We start from the raw sequence: 19974 nt of genomic DNA, 5'->3' as shown, positions 1-19974 counted from the left end.
ACCCTGTTCCCTGGATGAGTCAGTATTGCCTTGCATAGAATCTCCTGCAGTGACCCTAGAGGCTCGTCTGGGTATTGCTACCATTCTCAGTTTCTCACCTGTTTTTCTGCCATTTTGGAATTGCAGTCTAGTTTGACTGCTATGCAGTATTCTGCGTGCAGTGAGATTAGAGTTAGGGAGTCTGTGTGTGTTCCAGTAAATATTCCTGTGCATCCTGTTCGTGAAGATAAAATTCAGTCTCAGCGGATTGTAGAACCATCCCTGGGACATTTGCTCTGTCCACAAAATGTATTTGATGTTTTGCCCTGTAACATGTATAGTTCAGAATCCTTGATTTCTTTGTCAGAAAACTTGGGAAACAATGCTCCTGGGTTTTTGTTTGATGTTATGGAGATCTCCGAGTTCCTCCCAAAGGGTGCAGAACTTTTAGGAGGTGCCTCCTGTCCCGCAGGGCCGTCTGAGGTATTGCCCACTTCAGTAGGCATCGCTGCTATATTGACTACTTTTGCAGCTCTGGTGGAGCTTCAGTCATGCATAGTCAATGATGAGTGTTGGTTAGATACCAGTACAGTCACAGAAATTTCTAAGTCGAAGTGCAAGTCTTCTTTTGAAAGTCCAGTGCTTGTGACCACTACTCGTGATGATTCTCTGCACGGTTTTGGTTTTGATCTTGTCATGACGGACTCTGAGGTTGGCAGTTCCTCGACGTGTCCTGAGGTTTTTCTTGTGCTAGTGTACCCTGATGCGCTCTGTGACCCAGAAAGCCCAAGTGAGTCTCGGTTGCCTGCATGCTCAGATGCTTCCTCGGTCGAAACATGTTCTGATGTTGCCTGCCTGCATGCCCAGAAGTGGTCCCTGAAAGCCCTGATCTTGATGCTTGTCCTGGTAATCCTGAATCCGGAATTGTCATTGGTTCCATAGGGGTTCTTGATAGTTCTCCATGTGAGCCTGGTGATCGTTCTGCCCTCTTGGGATCTCTGCAGAGCTTCAAAGTGTTCTGGGAGATTCTGGGAGAAATATTTCCTGGTACCCTGCATGAGATCGACAGTGGTTTCTATGTGGAAAGGGACACTTCAAATAGGTATTGTGGCAGGTTTGGTATTTTTGGACGGTCCCTGGAAGGTGGCAGGCATTGCTCGGAGGGTGTCGATGGGTTCTTCTCTGGCATTCACAGTTCTGATGGGTGTTACGCTGAGACTTGTAGTACTGATGGGCATGTTTCGGTGGCTTCTGCTTCCCACGGGGTCGGTTTCGGGAAGATTGACTCTGGAATTGGGCCTTGTCGGGCTGTCCCGACCTTCATGAGTCTTCAGTCAGAGTTTTTTTTGTTGCTAATATCAGATTTGAGAGACGTCTGGAAGCCGTCTCTAGAGGGGGGGGGGGGGGGGGGGGTACTGTAATGATCCCCTCAGCTGTCTGCACAGGCAGACAGCTGTTTGACCATTCCTTAAGTCTGTGGGCTGCAGGTCTCTGGAAAAGAGACCTGTCTTCACTTTGCAAGTTTCAGACCTCGATAAAAAACCCTATATTGTGCGCTCCTCAATCCACTTTCTATGTATAGCTACTGTTATCCTGGATCGCTCCTGTGTTTAAGTGTGTGTGTCACTTTAAATACAAATGTAAGGGATTAAACAGGGCACTCTACAGCACAGATAACCGATAAAAGTTCCTTCATAAATTAAACCTTAGAACATATAAAAGTCCCAAACAGAGTCCATATGCAACTGTTTCCAGATTCCAATAACGTGCAGATACTCTTCCTGTAACACACAGTAACCAGTACGCTCACCAGATGTTAAGCTGCCTTCTCAGGATCAGCTAATAGCGCTTCTGGCCCAGCCAGTAGTCAGGATCTCCTAGATGCGTTCAGCCTCCTCTTGTATCCTCAAACAAATATCATGGCTGACCCAGCACAGACCAGCAATCACGCTTCACAGGCACTGTCAGCGATCCTCCTCCAGAATCAATGTCCCTAAGACTCAAACAGGGACCAGCATACTGTAAAACCGTTTTTTTATTTCAAACATTAAAAGAAATGCACTCACAAAAGTCCAGTGTAAATGCGCCCCTGATGAGTCATAGGACGAAACTAGTTGGGCGGAGCCTAAGGAGCAAGGGACGCCAGACGAGCTCTAGGAGATTTTATATGCGCATTTATACTGGACTTTTGTGAGTGCACTTCTTTTAATGTTTTAAATAAAAAAAAACGGTTTTACACTATGCTGATCGCTGTTTGAGTCTTAGGGACATTGATGCTGGAGGAGGATCGCTGACAGTGCCTGTGAAGCGTGATTGCTGGTCTGTGCTGGGTCAGCCATGATATTTGTTTGAGGATACAAGAGAAGGCTGAACGCATCTAGGAGATCCTGACTACTGGCTGGGCCAGAAGCGCTATTAGCTGATCCTGAGAAGGCAGCTTGACATCTGGTGAGCGTACACTGGTTACTGTGTGTTACAGGAAGAGTATCTGCATGTTATTGGAATCTGGAAACAGTTGCATATGGACTCTGTTTGGGACTTTTATATGTTCTAAGGTTTGATCTATGAAGGAACGTTTATCGGTTATCTGTGCTGTAGAGCGCCCTGTTTAAAGTGGAATATAACCCTGCATTTCAACTTTGCTCTAAAACATTATTTACAGTATATTATATGCAACCAGCATTTTTTTTTTTACTAGACCAGCACTGGAAGGGTTACACAGGGCTTTAAAGTTCCTGGAGATTTCTGTAGACGCATCCGAAGCTGAAATAGATACATTTTGTTTACATAAATGTATCTAAGTGTTGAATGTGACTCACTCCCTCTGACTGAGCTGGAGGACAGCCAAAGTGTGTAACATTCAACACTTAGATACATTTATGTAAACAAAATGTATCTATTTTAGCTTCGGATGCGTCTGCAGAAATCTCCAGGAACTTTAAAACTCTGTGTAACCCTTCCAATGCTGGTCTAGTAAAAAAAAAAATGCTGGTTGCATATAATATACTGTAAATAATGTTTTAGAGCAAAGTTGAAATGCAGGGTTATATTCCGCTTTAATCCCTTACATTTGTATTTAAAGTTTCAGACCTGCTCTGCTTCTGAAGAATTTGCATACACTTGTCATGCAAATTGCCTAGCTGCCTCCTTTGAAGGCTTGCAGTATAAATACCATGTTCTCCCACAATCCTTTGCTGGTCATGAAGGTTTGTTCCTGCAAACACTCCTAGAGTGTCAGCCTTGCTGTCGTTTGCGAAGATTATCTTAGAGTAATTCCTGGGGACTGCACTAGGCATTCCTTCTAGTGCAGTCAGGTTGTATTATCTGTATTGCCTGTCTTGTCTTGTCCTTGCGATTGCACTGTCACCAGCGGTTGGCGATGGTGTATCCTTTGGTCCAGTACCTGGATCGCACTTGCCCTAGCGTTAGTGGCAGTGGATCTCTCTAGTCTATGTCTGGGAGTTTTACCGTAGCTGCGGTTGCTACTGGTTACTCCTTCTGTCTGTCTTGCCGTGTGGATCGCACTCGCTCTGGCAGAAAGAGCAGTGGATCCTGCTAGCTCTGTTTCGGTACTTGGATCACACTTGCTCGGGTAGAAAAGAGCAGTGGATCCTGCTAGCTCTGTTTCTCTACTTGGTTCACACTTGCTCTGGTGGAAAAGAGCAGTGGATCTTGCTAGCTCTGTTTCGGTACTTGGCGGAAGAGAGGTGGATCTTATCTGCCCTATTCCTGTTTTCCGTTCGTCTGTCGGTCTGGAGCAAACGCTTGTGGTTGCCTGAGGTAAGGCAGCTGTTTAGCAAGCGTTCCTGTTTTGTTTATTTGTGTTCATTGGTTAGTTAGGGTGGCACGCTTATCACTGGGCGCCTAACGCGCGGTGATCGTGCTCAAATGCGTTCGCTGTTGCGAATGAGTGCGGTGTTCGCGTTTGTTATTTTTCTTATTGTTCTTGTTTGCTGTGCCTTTTGCTACTCTCGTACTCTGTCCTGCTCGGTCTTGTGTCACTTCTGGCAATCGCCTCTCTTGCGATTGCGTTCCCACTTTGGTTCTATTGTTGTGTGTTCACCGTCGCTGGGTGGCGACTAGATTGGTGGACACGCATTTATTCTGTCTCTGTGCTCTCTCCCTTTAAGGGCTATCTTGCCCTGCATTTCTTCCCCATGTACAATTCCTATCTGGCATATGTGGCAGTACAGAAGGGTTGTTCCTCTGTTCTCCACAGCTCCATCTGCCGGCAGGAATTCCCCTCTACAGGTGCATTGCACCGCAGCTGGGCTCTCTCAGATTATACGCTTGTGGAGGATTTCCGCAGTGTCAGCGCGCATCCTGTGCGCTGACCACGGAAATAATTCCACAATCGTTACACTTACCCTGTGATGCAACGCTGTACACAGCTGTGACCCAAAGAGTACCATCCCTCTTTACAGGACAGGCATTGGCTGCTGCGACTCCCACTGCAGGTCTTGCAGGTGCTGTGGCAGGGAACACAACGCTTTTCATCATCTTCTGAGTAGTAGCCACTGGGACACGTATTTACACAGGCGGAATCTGAAAAGTAGGACGTGTGCTGATATTAAATGAAAAACTGATGGCACCATGTACAAAAAATTCTGACCAATCTAATTATCTGTTCAATAACCAGCATGTGCATGTTGTTACAGCTTACACAAAAGTGCAGTAGTTGGAGGATTGGGGGTGGGGTGCTGTGATCACTTTACTGTAGGGGGGCTCTAACAAAGCCCCATTGCACTCTGGACTACCAATGCAGAAGCCACTCCTCTGCTGTTAAGTTATGTACAGAGGCTGCATATTTGATGTCATTGTTTCAGTGAAAATGTGGCATCAGTACAGGTGCCCCTGATTATGTCCAGTAGTGATCCCTAATGCTGCCATGCAACAGGACAGTCTTCTTGTATATACTGTAGCAGCTTATCTGCGCAGAAATCATTCTGGAAAGTTTCTCCAATCATCCTTCTGGTGGCAGTAGCCACATTTGATTCTAGTCACATATCTGAATTTTTAAAATGTGTGTGTAAATGTGATTTGGGGCACAAAATACACAGTGTTTGCGTATAATGTGGAGATCACTGAGAGAGCTACTCAGGAGACTTATGTTTTGCAATACCGACAGTAAATTCTTCTTATGCTTGCTCTGAGTTATGTACTTTTAAATTCCCCCTCACCTGTACTTATACTGCTTCCTGTACTCACCGAGGAGGTAGTGGTTGTCTTTACAGCTCAGGCACTGGTGTTCAGTTGGCCCCGTACACCGTGAGCACTGCTTATGGCATGGAAGACAGCCTTTATGTTCATCGCGATATTCATGGATGGTGCACTCCTTATATGACACACAGTCACCTTTGATGTTTTTAACTAACCCATCTTTACATTCATCACAAGCATGAGGTAAATGGCAGGATTTACACATACTGGCGCAGTCTGTAAGAAAATGACGTTTCAGAAAAAGGAATGCAAGTCAAATACATATCCATGCAACAATTCCATTAAAGCTGACCTGAACTCAGAACTTCTTCTCTGCTCTAAAAGATAAGCAACAGCATAATAACCTTTAGAGAGACCCTGTAACTAATTTTTCAGCCTTATTTCTTCTATCCTATAAATTCCTGTTCTAATGTGGTCTGGATTACTGCAGCCTTCTCTAGTTGCACTGTCTCTGCAATATAACAATAACAATAACAATAATATTTATATAGCGCTTTTCTCCCTGGGGACTCAAAGCGCTGTGACCCTGCATTATGCAGTCTCAAAGGCTAGGGAAAAGAGGTGAGTTTTTAGCCTTTTTTTAAAGCTGTCCAGAGAAGGAGCCTCTCGTACTGATTGTGGAAGTGAGTTCCATAGAGTAGGGGAATATATCTAATCTTTTCTTTGTCAAGCTTTGTCGACCCAGGGAGGAAGGAGCTGCCTCTGTTGTAATGAATACAAGTTATGAACGCCCCCTGCAGGCTCTTTGTGCTTAGTTTACTCCTCACAGAGTGAGGCTGAGGGGGGAAGGGAGCTGCCTGTCACATGCTGAGAAACTGTGAGAATCCCAGACTGGAGTGCAGATAATTCATGTAATAGAAACTAGTAGTAAACTTTAACATCATATATATATATATAACCGGAAAACCGCAGCTAAGAGCCGTAATCCCGACCTCTGCTCGGGGTAGCCGCTGGAGGCTCTATGCAGAGCAATGCGCACAGGGGGAGTGTTTCTACATACCTCCCAGGGATCCCGAGGTCGGCCGCCATTCTTCTTCCTCTCCTCTAGGGCTCTGCTTCCTTTTGGTGAGATCGTTGGCTGCCGTCATGACGACAGCCTGCAATCTCATTTTAGAGTTGCAGCGCCACCCGGAGGATGGAGGCATAACTGCAGTGCTGGAGCCAGGGAGGTGAGTGATTGCTGGGACTGTGCAGAACTCCCTGGCAGCATGATTTTTTCCAGGTTTTAGGGTCTTTAAGGGTGCAAAAAAATTGTACCGCTTTTAGACCCTAAAATCCGGAAAGAATCATACTGCCAATGGGGTTTATAACCAACTGTGCAAGATTTCTCTGCAAGCTTTCAAAACTTTCAGTTTCTTCCTCAGGCATTATACAGAACTGGATCAGACCATACAAAAGGAGTGTCACATACTCAAGCTTATACCGGGGTGTAACATTAGTCCCTGCAAGGGATGCAGCCGCAGGGGGCCCAGAAGCCACAGGGAGCCCCGTGGAGGGAGAAGATTATTTTCCCTGTCCTGAGACACTGACAACTGAGGGCTCGGATAGAAAAAACGTTCTGCTCTCTGCACAATTGTTCTAATGACTGCATCTGCTCAGCCATTGATAAGGAATCACACAAAGTTTTGCAGACAAAGATTTGTAGACAATTCCTATTCAGGTTTCTGCAGGGTCTTGTGTGCAGCGCCCTACCCCCAGCCTTATCACCCTCTCCTCAAGTGCTGTGTACTGTAGTGATGCTGCCAGAGGAGTCTGCAGAGTTAGTTCTGCTCCATCAAAGGAGTACAGAGTGAGTGTAATAAGCTGAGGCTGGGAGCACGCTCCTCTGTTGGTTTTCTGTATGTGTTTTCTGTACACCATGTGTGCAAACATGCACGCATTTCACAGAAGTTAATGTAACTGATAGAGAAAATGCCTGCAGTGCTCTACTGCTGTCTGTTCTTATCTGCATGGGGAAAACACATTCAAGTGGGCACCAGCCAATTGAATAACATTGGTTCTCAGTTTACCTGTGCAAAAAGTGAGGGGAGGAGGCCGCATCCAAAGTTTTTCAGGTGGGCCCAGTGATTTCTAGTTATGCCTCTGAGCTTATGTATGATTTTCTAGGGTAGCTGTATACCCCATAAAATCATATATAAGCTTGAGTATGTGACTCTACTTTGTATGGTTCTGATCCAGTTCAGTAACATGCCTGAAGAAGAAACTTAAAGTTTCAAAAGCTTGCTTAGAAATCTTGTACAGTTGGTCAACAACTTTTGTTGCTGTCTTCGGATTCTCGCCATGACTAATACATGACCACACGCGACTGGCCATAGCCATTGAGCTCCATCTCCGTTTACTGTCAGGCCCTGTTCACAGTGGTGAGTTGCGTTGCAAAATAATGCTGCATGTCAACTCACTGCCCATACTATTTTATGGGCCTGTTCACAGTACTGTGTTGTAACTGATAGCATTATTCTAACACAGTGCATGCAGGCTTTGTATGAAAGTCTATGTCCAGTCTCCATTGCAGTTCGCACTCATTATAATCCGTGGCGTAGCAATAGGGGTTGCAGAGGACTCGACCACACCAGGGCCCTTGTGCCAGAGGGACCCCGTAGAGCCCTCCCTCAATTGCAGTATTAGTTCTCTATTGGTCCTGTGATGCTGCTTTGAATGGTATTAATCATTAACAAGCTGTTCCCTATCCCCTTCTTGCACCTCTGACACTGGTTGTCCTTGGCAGGTTTTGGTGCGCCGTATCAATTGTTATGTATAAAGTGCTTCTTGGGGAACCCAATGCAAAACTTGCACCAGGGCCCATAGCTCCTTAGCTACGCCACTGATTATAATGTATTGTAATGCATGCGTTATGAGACTGACCACTGTGAACCTGGCCTCAGTGTAGATGGGAGCATTGAGAGCAGAAACAGAGATATACATCTGTGGTCAGGAATTTACCCATTGGAACTGGCATTAATGAATGTGAGGGACACAGGTCTCGGCAGGCATACATACCTTGACACTCTCTGTCTACATGTGTGTAATAGGTTCCCTGTGGACAGTTTCCATAGCAGTTTCCATGGTAAAGGAAAAAAGTGGGACTGGAACACTTCTCACAGTCATCTGGGTCAGGCCCGTTGCATTTTGCACACATGAGATCACAAGGTAAACATCTGTCATCTTCATCATAATATCCATCAGGACAAGAGCTCAAGCATTCATTTTCCAGCAGAAAGTATTCAGGCAAACATGCTAAAAAGAACAAATGGCATTAATAGTTTATAACAAAGTATAAATATATTTTTATTTTCCTAAAAGCATGGCTAGATTTATCACTAGGTATACTAAGCATGTGCCTATACGTCCATGCCCTGCAAAGGCACCTGATTCCCACATGCAACCATCATTGACAGCTGCCTGAGCTCTGGCAACTATGTGTTTGCTGAGGGGTGGGTGGCATCACCTGCAAGGGATGGGATTTGTGGGGTAGAGTTTAACCACTTGCCGACCGCGCACTCATAACGCGCGTCGGCAAAGTGGCAGCTGCAGGACCAGCGACGCAGATCTGCGTCGCCGGCTGCAGGCTAATTAATCAGGAAGCAGCCGCTCGCGCGAGCGGCTGCTTCCTGTCAATTCACGGCGGGGGGCTCCGTGAATAGCCTGCGGGCCGCCGATCGCGGCTCGCAGGCTAAATGTAAACACAAGCGGAAATAATCCGCTTTGTTTACATTTGTACAACGCTGCTAACAGTAGCAGCGTTGTACTGGATCAGCGATCCCCGGCCAATCAGCGGCCGGGGATCGCTGTCACATGACAGGCAGGAGCCTGTTAGAGGCTGCACAGGACAGATCCGTTCCTGTGCAGCCTCGGATCTCCGGGGAAGGGAGGGAGGAGAGGGAGAGGGGGAATCCTGCGGTGGAGGGGGCTTTGAGGTGCCCCCCCCCCGCCAGCCACACGCAGGCAGGAGCGATCAGACCCCCCAGCACATCATCCCCCTAGTGGGGAAAAAAAGGGGGCGATCTGGTCGCTCTGCCTGGTGTTTGATCTGTGCTGGGGGCTGTAGAGCCCACCCAGCACAGATCAGAAAATACAGCGCTGGTCCTTAAGGGGGGGTAAAGGCTGGGTCATCAAGTGGTTAAAGGGAACCTGAAGTAAGAGGAATACTGAAGCTGCCATTTTCATTGCCCGTTGCCTGGCTGTCATGCTGAGGTTTTGTCTTTAGTTGTACTTGAGTCATATAACTGCAAGAAGCATGCAGCCAGTGGTGTCAGACCAGAGTCAAAGCATCGGATCTGCATGCTCATTCTGGGCCAGTGACTGGAAGTATTAGAGGCAGAGCATCAGCATGGCAGCCTGGCATTGTTTACAAGAGAATAGAGATGGCCCGAACCTCTGATTTTCGGTTTGCGAACCGCGTTCGCAAACTTCCGCAAACGTTCACGTACATGCGAACTTTTGCGAACCGCAATAGACTTCATTGGGGAGGCGAACTTTGAAAACTAGAAACATTTATGCTGGCCACAAAAGTGATGGAAAAGATGTTTCAAGGGGTCTAACACCTGGAGGGGGGGGGGGGGGGGGGCATGGTGCAATGGGATACACGCCAAAAGTCCCTGGGAAAAATCAGGATTTGAAGCACAGCAGCGTTTTAAGGGCAGAAATCACATTTTATTGCTAAATTGGAGGCCTGAAGTGCTTTAAAACATCTTGCATGTGTATACATCAATCAGGTAGTGTAATTAGTGTACTGCTTCACACTGACAGACCAAACTCACTGTGTAACGCACCGCAAACAGCTATTTGTGTAGTGACGGCCGTGCTGGACTAGTGCACACCATGGCCAGAGTGCAGGCGATAGTTGTTTTCAAGCCCATATGGTCGGGCTGAGGTAGTTGAATGACAGAACAACAGTGATTGAGTGTCCGGCTGATCGAATTTGGTCTGTCCACAATGAAGCAACAACCTTATTATCTACTTTCTTGGGTCAGGTGTGCCCCCCAACCCCAACCCACTCATATAGGTGTCGGTCATTGCTTCATTGTGATACGCAAGCCCCTTCACTGCGGCATGGTAACAATCACAAAGAGGAATTGATACATGTACATGCCTTTTGTTTTTGTTGTTGCAGCTGCAGTGCAGCCAGAAAAATTAAGCAGGCATGTACATGCACCAGAAAAATTATTATAGCGGCCGCTGCTAACAGCGGCCTTAAAAATTCAGAAATCCGCCTGGAGTCCTGGACCCTGTTGGTGGTGGCGGAGAAGGAAGTCAAGCGGCCTGCAGGAAGAAATGCTGTGTGGGGACCGACTTAGTCTTGGGGCAGGCAGCCAGTCACACGGCGTGCAGGCAGAGATGCTGTGTGTGGGGACTGACTTAGTCTTAGGGCGGGCAGTAACCCACCGGGATCCATGCCTCATTAATTTTGATAAAGGTGAGGTACTGAACACTTTTGTGACCTAGGCAACTTCTCTTCTCAGTGACAATGCCTCCAGCTGCGCTGAAGGTCCTTTCTGACAGGACGCTTGAGGCAGGGCAAGACAGAAGTTGGATGGCAAATTGGGACAGCTCTGGCCACAGGTCAAGCCTGCGCACCCAGTAGTCCAAGGGTTCATCGCTGCTCACAGTGTCTATATCCACACTTAAGGCCAGGTAGTCGGCTACCTGCCGGACCAGGCGTTGGTGGAGGGTGGATCGGAAGCACTAAGGCGAGGCATTGGACTAAAGAATGTCCGCATGTCCAACATCACCATGAGCTATGAGTAAGGACCTGTTGGTTCGAAACATGTCAGCTATATGATGTGTGAATCGGTGTGGATACGTCCATAATAAAGGAACTTGATTTACGGGATATAGTGCGGACACCCCTTCTTTGTTTCTATCACCATGAGATCGCTAGAGCGTCCTGTCTTTGCCTGCGTGGACATGGGAGGAGGAGGATTACTGTCAGTGGCACCTTTATTCCGTTGTGCTATGACATCACCCTTAAAGAGACACTGAAGCGAAAAAAAATGATGATATTATGATTTGTATGTGTAGCACAGCTAAGAAATAAAACATTAAGATCAGATACACCAGTGTAATTGTTTCCAGTACAGGAAGAGTTGAGAAACTCCAGTTGTTATCTCTATGCAAACAAGCCATTAAGCTCTCCGACTAAGTTAAGGTAGCCATACACTAGTCGATTTGCCATCAGATTCGACCAACTGACAGATCCCTATCTGATCGAATCTGATCAGAGAGGGATCGTATGGCTACCTTTACTGCAAACAGATTGTGAACCGATTTCAGCCTGAAACCGTTCACAATCTGTTGTGGTGGTGGTGGTGCCGCCGCCGCTCCCCCCGCCCGCATACATTACCTGCTCCGCCGACGCGACTCCAGTCCCCAGGTCACCGCTGCTCCGTCTCCGCTCTGGTCTCTGGCCCCGGCATGCTTTACTTCTTCCTGCCCGGCAGGAAGTTTAAACAGTAGAGCGCCCTCTACTGTTTAAACTTCCTTCCGGGCAGGAGGAACTGAAGCATGCCGGAGACCAGCGCGGACACGGAGCAGCGGTGACCGGGGGTAGTCGTGCCGGCGGAGCAGGTAATGTATGCGGCTCTATTGCGTCGGTCGTCGGGTACTCGAACGCCGCTAGCGACGCGCTCCCTACCCTGCGGGCGATCGACACTAATTTTCCGCACGAAGCAATCGACGGGATCGGACGAAAAGGATCGAAATTCGGTGTGTAGCGCGAATGATTGGTAGCAGATTCGATCGATCCCAGTGATCGAATCTGCTGTCGAAACGGCGGCGAATCGGGCCAGTGTATGGCCAGCTTTAGTCGTAGAGAGGGCTGTTATCTGACTTTTATTATCTCAACTGTTCCTGGACTATTTACTTTTCCTCTGCTAGAGGAGAGGTCATTACTTCACAGACTGCTCTGAAAGACTCATTTTGAATGCTGAGTGTTGTGTAATCTGCACATATTATAGAATGATGCAATGTTAGAAAAAACACTATATACCTGAAAATAAAAGTACGAGAATATTTTCTTTGCTGCTAATCTACTAGTAATTATTCATAGTACACAACCAATTCACTATATCATATTTTTTTTTCGCTTCAGTGTCTCTTTAAACGCACTGTAAAGCATAGTTGCCAGCTTGTTCTGCATGTGCAGTATCCTTTCTGCCTTCAGGTGAGTTGGTAACATGTCCACCACTTTGTGCCTATGCCGAGGGTCTAGTAGCGTGGGTACCCAGTACAGTTCATTCCCCTTGAGTTTTTTCATACGGCGGTCCCTCAACAGGCTAGACAGCATGAAAGATGCCATCTGCGCAAAGTTGGATCTAGACGTACTATCCAACTCCTCTTGCTCTACCTCAGTGATGTCAGGTAAGTTCTCCTCCTCCCCCAGCCACGAACAATACCACGGGAGCGTTGAGCAGCACAAGCCCCCTACGACGCCTGCTGCGGTTGTTCATCTGCTGCTGCCTCCTCCTCCTAAAAAAAACCCACTTTCCTCATCATCTGACTTCTCTTCCCCCCATGACTCTTCCTCCTCCTCCTCCCCCCTCTGTGCTGCCGCAGGTGTTGAGGAAACATCTGGTTCTGATGAGAATTGATCCCACAACGCTTCCTCCTGTAACTGTTCCTGTTCACACTCATCCACAGCTTGATCCACCACTCTATGCACGGCACCTTCCAGGAAGAAGGCATATGGGATCAAGTCGCTGATGGCGCCTTCACTGCGACTCACCATGTTTGTCCCCTCCTCAAACGACCGCATGAGCCTGCAGGCATTTCGCATGAGTGTCCAGTACTTCGGCCAGAAAATCCCCATCTCCCCAGACTGTGTCCTTTGACTGTAGTTGTAGAGATACTGTTTGATGGCTTTCTCCTGTTGTAGCAGGCGGTCGAACATCAGGAGGGTCAAATTCCAGCGAGTGGGGCTATCGCAAATCAAGCGCCTCACCGGCAAGTTGTTTCTCCGCTGAATATCGGCCAAGCCTGCCATGGCCGTGTAAGACCCCCTGAAATGCCCACACAACTTCCTGACCTGCTTTAGGACGTCCTGTAAGCCTGGGTACTTAGACACAAATCTCTGGATTACGAGATTGAGCACATGTGCCATGCAGGGTACGTGTCAACTTTCCCAAATTCAAAGCCGAAATGAGATTGCTGCCGTTGTCACACACCACGTTGCCGATCTCCAGTTGGTGTGGGGTCAGCCACTGATCCACCTGTTTGTTCAGAGCAGCCAGGAGAGCTGCTCCAGTGTGACTCTCCGTTTTGAGGCAAGACATGTCTAAGATGGCGTGACACCATTGTACCTGGCATGCAGCATAGGCCCTGGGGAGCTGGGGCTGTGTAGCTGGAGAGAAGATCGCAGCACCAGTAGAGTTGCGCTGCCACTCAGCCAAGGAGGAGGACAATGACAGTGAAGAGGATGTAGCAGGAGGAGAAGGAGAGGAGGTGGCAGCAGGCCTGCCTGCAAGCCGTGGAGGTGTCACAAGTTGGTCCGCTGCACAGCCACGTGCTCCTTGCTTGCCATCGGTCACGAGGTTGACCCAATGAGTGGTGTAAGTAATGTACTTGCCCTGACCGTGCTTGGCAGACCAGGCATCCGTGGTCAGATGGACCCTTGACGCAACGCTGTGTGCCAGAGATAACACCACTTGCCTTTCTACTTCCCGGTACAATTTGGGTATCGTCTTTTTAGAGGAATAATTGCTGGTATCTTCCACTGCGGTGTCCCAATGGCCACAAATTTTTGGAAGGCCTCAGAGTCCACCAACTGGTATGTTAACAGCTGGCGGGATAACAGTTCCGCCAAGCCAACTGTCAGGCGCCAGGAAAGGGGGTGACTGGCAGACATTGGCTTCTTCCGCTCAAAGATTTCCCTCACGGACACCTGGCTACTGCTGTGGGCAAGGAGCAGGAGCCGCTCAAGGTGAGAGGCGGAGTGGAGGAGGTTGGCTGTGATTGTGAAGGTGCAAGGGAGAAAGCGGCTGAAGAAGATGATGCACCTAAAGGAGGAAGAGGAGAAGGAGAGTGGCTTTGCTTTTGTGTGCTGCTTTTGCTCAGGTGGTCTTCCCATTGCAGTTTGTGCCTTTTCTGCATGTGCCTTTGTAAGGCAGTTGTCCCTACGTGGGTGTTGGCCTTTCCACAGCTCAATTTTTGGTGGCAGAGAGTACAGATTGCTCTGATCTTTGGTATACACACTAAAACATTTCCACACCGCTGAGCCACCCTGAGGTGTGGGCACTATGGTGGCGTCAGCAGCTGACATTGAAGGGCATGATGGCTGGCTGTCCATAGGTGGCGATACATGGCGCCGGACACTGCTACCAGCTGTTTCTGATGACGAGCTCACCCTGCTTCTATCAGCAACTCATCTCCTCCTACTCCTCTCTGACTTCCCCTCTGAACTGTCCCCCTGTTCATCTCCTCTATTGGGAACCCACATGGCATCCATATCATCATAATCATCCTCCCCAGCTTTGCTTGTATCAAACACCTCCAAAACTGCACCAACAGCAGATACTACATCCTCCTCCTCCTCACACGTTACGTCCATAGTGTCGCCTAACTCAGACATATGAAGTGGTGTATCTTGCTTAGCGCCTTCATCTGTTTGTAACAATAATGGCTGTGAATCAGTGATTTCCCCACCAAATAACTCCTGCGAAGTGTCAAATGTAGTGGATGTGGTACTTGTAATAGCGTTGTTGGCTGCGGAAGATGAGGTGTTCTGTGTTAAATAGTCGACCACGCCCTGACAATCTTGGGAGTTGATGGGACGTGTCTTCTTCTGAGCACTGTACTTTGGGCCAGGGCCGCACGGAATCATGTCACCACGACCTCGAACAGACCTGCCGGGTGGCCTACCTCTGGCTCTGCCTGTTGTTTTGTCCATATCGGGGGGGATGAAGTGAAAGGTATGCATAGGGCCTGATTTACAAAGCGGTGATAACTCAGTTATCACGCCTAAAAGACTTTAGGCGTGATAACCTTTGCACTAGCAAAGTTATCACCGCTTTGTGCTGTAACTCGCGCGAAGCTACCGCGCGTACGCACGTATGTGCGCGCGCAAAGTCCCATAGGGCTTAATGGGAGCTTCGCCCGAAGCGCCGGGTGCTGCACACGCGCGGAAAATTCGCGCGAGTTTCTTCTTATCATGCCTAAACTGAGTTTAGGCGTGATAAAGGGGTTTTCACTCGCGTGCAAACACTTTGCACCGCTTTGTGAATCAGGCCCATAGACTTGACTAATACAATGTGCAGTCACACAGGTGCAGTGAAAGGTATGCAGTGACTGGTATTACAATACAATGTGCAGCTGGCACACAGGCGCTGTTATCAGGTATGCACAGACTGGTATACTAAACAGCGTGCAATCACACAGGTGCAGTGAACAGGTATGCAGGGATTGGTATTACAAATGTGCAGCTGTCACACACAGGTACCGTGAACAGGTGCAGTGACTGGTGGTATATTACACTGCTTGCGCTCACGTAGGTGCACTGAACAGGTTACAGGTATGCACTGCAGTGATTGGGATTACAAATGTGCAGCTGCCTGTCACACACACACAGGTACCGTGAACAGGTGCAATGACTGGTGGTATTAACAATGCATGCGCTCATGTAGGTAGGTAGGTAGGTGCACTGAACAGTGAACAGGTGCAGTGATTGGGATTACAAATGTGCAGCTGCCTGTCACATACACAGGTAGTCACTTACTGAATGTGCTGGGCCTGGCAGTGGCACAGTAGGAATTACCACCAAGGGGCCAAAGGCCAGCTGCGACTGACTAACAGGGCTGTATATAATGCACGTGGACCACACACAAAAAAAATAGATCACAAGAACAAGATTAGCTCTCAAAAGAGCTGTTGAGGGGTGCTTTTTTAGCAATAAGAATCAGCAAAGAGTAAGCTAACAAGCCTACAAGAGCCTAACTAAGCTTTTCCTATAGCTCTCTCTGCAGCAGCTCTCCCTTCTCTAATTATTGCAGGCTCCAGGAGGGAGTGTAGCCTGATTGGCTACAATGTGCCTGCTGACTGTGATGTAGAGGGTCAAAGTCGACCCTAATGATGCACTATGGGGGCGAATCAAACTTCCGGAAAAGTTTGCGGTTCTCTGCTATTGTGAACCCCGGAAGTTCGCCGGCGAACCGTTCGGGCCATCTCTACAACAGAATAAAGATGGCAGCCTTACTGGCAGTTTTACTTTAAGTTCATTTTTTAACACTGCAAATCAAAACATTACACCATCTAGATTCCACTCCATGCGAGTTATCCTTCCCACCCCTCAGTACACACATAGTTAATGCTGTTTGCAGATGTTAGTTGTCACGGGCAGTTGCGGGGCCGCAGACGCGTCCTGGAACCGCCCGTGAAGAAAACGCGATCGCACTCGATTCTCTGCATCGATTGCGCTTCAGATCACTAGAATCTGGATTGATTGTGTAGGAGCAGCTGAGTCTTTTCTCAGCAGAGAGATAGCATCAGCTTAACTGCAGGATGGCTCTTTTGATATGCTAATGAGCCTGGGCCAGGCCTGTGTCCAAGAGGATGTTTGTTCTCAATTACCTCCATTTGGTGGTCCTTTTCATACAGGGAGATCCCAGGAAGCTAGTCACAGCTTGACACCAGCCAGCCTGGCTCCAGCCTTACCAGGAAGAAATTAATGTGCTACCCTGCTTATCAGCCGCACAACTGAACCAGACCTCTGGAGAGACGCTACTACTATTGTTTGTTGTTGGCTAGACAGAAGAGAGTGTGTTTAACCATTTTTATTCGCAGGACTAGTCAGTCAGCGGGCTCCTCGGGCCCATGGTAACCGAGGTGGTGGCAGTTATACCCTGAATCGTGTGTAAGTTGTAATTACCGTATCTCACAGGCTCCCTTCTGGTTTGTCTGCAGCCCATTCCCAATGGTTCCTGCGCATTGACTGTGACCAGGGCTCCTGTGACAGTGTTAGGCAGCGGTTGGGACCTGTGTTGTGCTGAAAAGTATCTAAGATAGCGCTAGCGCTATGCAGAAACGAACTAATTCGTTGGTGTAGCTGGAAGGCAATATATTTTTTATATATACAGAGAGACTGTGTAGCCAGTACCCCTCCCCAAAAGTTTTATTTATTTGGCATGGAAATGTCCGGGAACTACCAGAACATGTGCCTAGCAGACCTGGAAAATCTTTGCGAAGCGAGGGGCATTGACATCCTCCGCAAGAACAAACGAGACCTGATAGCAGACTTGTCCAGATGGGATGCCCAGCAACTGCGGGAGCCGGGAGTGTCCGCTGAAGTGGATACCAGCCCATCTGACAATCGAGGGGAACCAGAGACTGAGAATCCTGACCGTACAGAGGTTGTGCATCCTGAGGGCCCTGCATTAACAGTTACGCAGGAGAATGTCAGTATGGTCCCCAATCTCAGAGTTTCTGAAAGTACTCGCCTGGAACTGGCCAGTACTGGACTGTCCATGGGTGCTGACCCGGTAATGCAGCAGGCATTACGAAAGCTGATGGAGACTGACCTGGACAAGTACCTGCAGTACATGGCGGAGCAAAAGCGAGAGGCACGAGAGGAGCGGGAACGCCAATCAGCAGAACGGGAGCACCAACGACAGCATGAGCTAAACATGGCAAAAGTTCAACAGGCCAGCCAGAGTTCTCCGCCCAGCCTCCCTGCTGAAGGAGCTGCACCACCCGTAAGTGCAAAATTTAAATTTGCTAATATTGAAAAAGACACTGATATTGACTTGTTTCTGCGGTCTTTTGAAAAAGCATGCCGTCAGTATCGTCTGTCCCAAGACCAGTGGGCCAGACATCTGACACCTTTGCTGCGCTACAAATCGCTTGATGCTTTCGCAGAGTTACCTGCGGAAAAGGATAATGATTATGCTGCTATAAAAGACGCTATCATTACCAAATACCAGCTGACGCCAGAAGCCTATCGCAAAAAGTTCAGGGCCTGGCAGAAAAAGTCTTCTGATTCGTACCGAGATGTGGTCAGCAGCTTGCTCACCACACTCCACCAGTGGACTCTAGGCCTCACCAAAGGGTCTTATGGTGTCCTGGAGGACTTGATAGTCCTAGAACAATTTCTTAACATTTGCCCTGCTGATGTACGACAGTTTGTGTTGGAGCGCAAGCCTGCGTCAGCAACTGTCGCTGCAGACCTCGCTGAGACCTTTGCAACTACCCGGGTGTCTGATACACGCAGAACTGTCCCATCCAGCTGGAGAGTAGGTCAGCCCAATACTCTGGCAGACTCTCCTGCCCCTGTGAGCCGTCAGCCACCGAGGCCACCCAGCACAGCTGCTGCACCCAGGCCTGCAGCCCCTGGAGAGGTCACCTGTCACTACTGCCGCCAGCCCGGACACATGAAATTCGACTGTCCGGAGCGGAGACAGGCACCTGCAGCACCTGTACCTCACCCACAGCAGAGGCAACCCGCCAGCGAACCACAGCCTGGATCATCAGATTTTGTTCTGTTTGCCCGCGAAAAGGAAATCCGCGACCGAACCGACCAGCAGCAACTTGTTAGAGTGAACGGCAGAGTTGTCACCGGATTCCGAGACACCGGAGCTGACATCACGTTAGTTCACTCACGCCTTGTGCCAAAGGAGAGCCTCAGCTCCAGCCGATCCCTTGCCCTTACTGGAGTAGAGGGCACCCTTTTTCACATAGCCCACGCGAGAGTGAAGATGGATTGGGGGGTGGGAATCCAAGAAAGGGTTGTTGGGGTTATGAAGGATCTCCCAGTCCCTGTGTTGCTGGGGACTGATTTGGGCAAGCTTGTGTCCTACTACGAACCTGCCACGACCGCCTTGTCGCTCACTGAAGGAGACGGACTCTCCACCCACCACCAGGTACTTTATACACTTGGGGGAGCACCAGGGGGAGGTGGGTTGAATGTGCCCAGTTCAAGGGTTCCCGGTTCAATAGTGCCTGCTTCAAAGGTACCTGAGTTTGATGTACAGACTGTCTGTTGTGATGATGTAACTGTACCTGAGTTTACTGTACAACCTGTCTGTAATGAAAAAATGTCTATACCTGTCAATGTCATTAATGCATGCAACGATGATTTGAGTAATACCCGTCTGTGCCCTTCTGAAGGTGTACCTGTGCTAGCAGTACCGCGCAGCTGTACTGCTCAGAACCCGAGCTCAGAACAGGTGGAGGGGGTTCCGGCCTCCTCCCCCGCCTCTGACCGCAGGGATGAGACCTTTCAGCCGCTGGCCTCGTGTGACATGAGCAAGTTGGCTGAAACTGACAGCGTCCTCACAGCAGCACTACAAAGCGACCCAAGCCTGGAGGTGCTCAGGCAGCAAGCCTCTGAGTCCCTTGCAGACGAGGCCGCTTTCAAGGTGTACGGGGAAGGTGGGAGACTGTACAGCGAGTCTGTACAGCCCCCTACCGGTGGATCACATGCAAATACCAAATGGCTTGTGGTCCCGAGTGCGTTCAGGGGACATGTGCTGAAATCTGCACATGCTAATCCTGTGACAGGGCACTCGGGTGTCCGCAAGACACTTGCCTGTATTCGGAAACAGTTTTATTGGCCCGGGATGAACAGGGATGTAGCCAAATACTGCAAAGCATGTGCCGTCTGTCAGGAGCGGGGGAGGTCCAGGGATTCCTGCGGGGTTCCCTTAGGTCCACAGCCGCTTCACAGGGAACCCCTGCGTGGGCTGGCTGCTGACCTACCCAAACCACTGCCCGTTGTCAGCAGTCCTGGCAGACGCCCCATCCGAACGCAGTGGCGCAAACGCCCTGCCCGGAACGGTCCATGTCGGGTCAAGC

At 48.9% G+C, this 19974-nt stretch overlaps 1 protein-coding gene across 2 annotated transcripts in view; it reads right to left on the bottom strand.

The window, feature by feature from the left end:
• PCSK5 (proprotein convertase subtilisin/kexin type 5) overlaps positions 1-19974 on the bottom strand; it is a 639880-nt gene that overhangs the window by 15982 nt on the left and 603924 nt on the right. For both annotated transcript variants that reach the window (XM_068236619.1, XM_068236629.1), the window contains exons 31-33: positions 8197-8433; positions 5188-5415; positions 4347-4524 (exon numbers count right to left, since the gene is read on the bottom strand). In XM_068236619.1, the coding sequence (XP_068092720.1) occupies positions 4347-4524; positions 5188-5415; positions 8197-8433 (643 nt within the window). The remainder of the gene's footprint in view (positions 1-4346; positions 4525-5187; positions 5416-8196; positions 8434-19974) is intronic.

The sequence above is a fragment of the Hyperolius riggenbachi genome, chromosome 1 (genome assembly GCF_040937935.1).
Source record: "Hyperolius riggenbachi isolate aHypRig1 chromosome 1, aHypRig1.pri, whole genome shotgun sequence".
Classification (NCBI taxonomy): domain Eukaryota; kingdom Metazoa; phylum Chordata; class Amphibia; order Anura; family Hyperoliidae; genus Hyperolius; species Hyperolius riggenbachi.
Note: the sequence above shows the minus strand (reverse complement) of the source record. Positions and strands in the feature narration are given on the sequence as shown.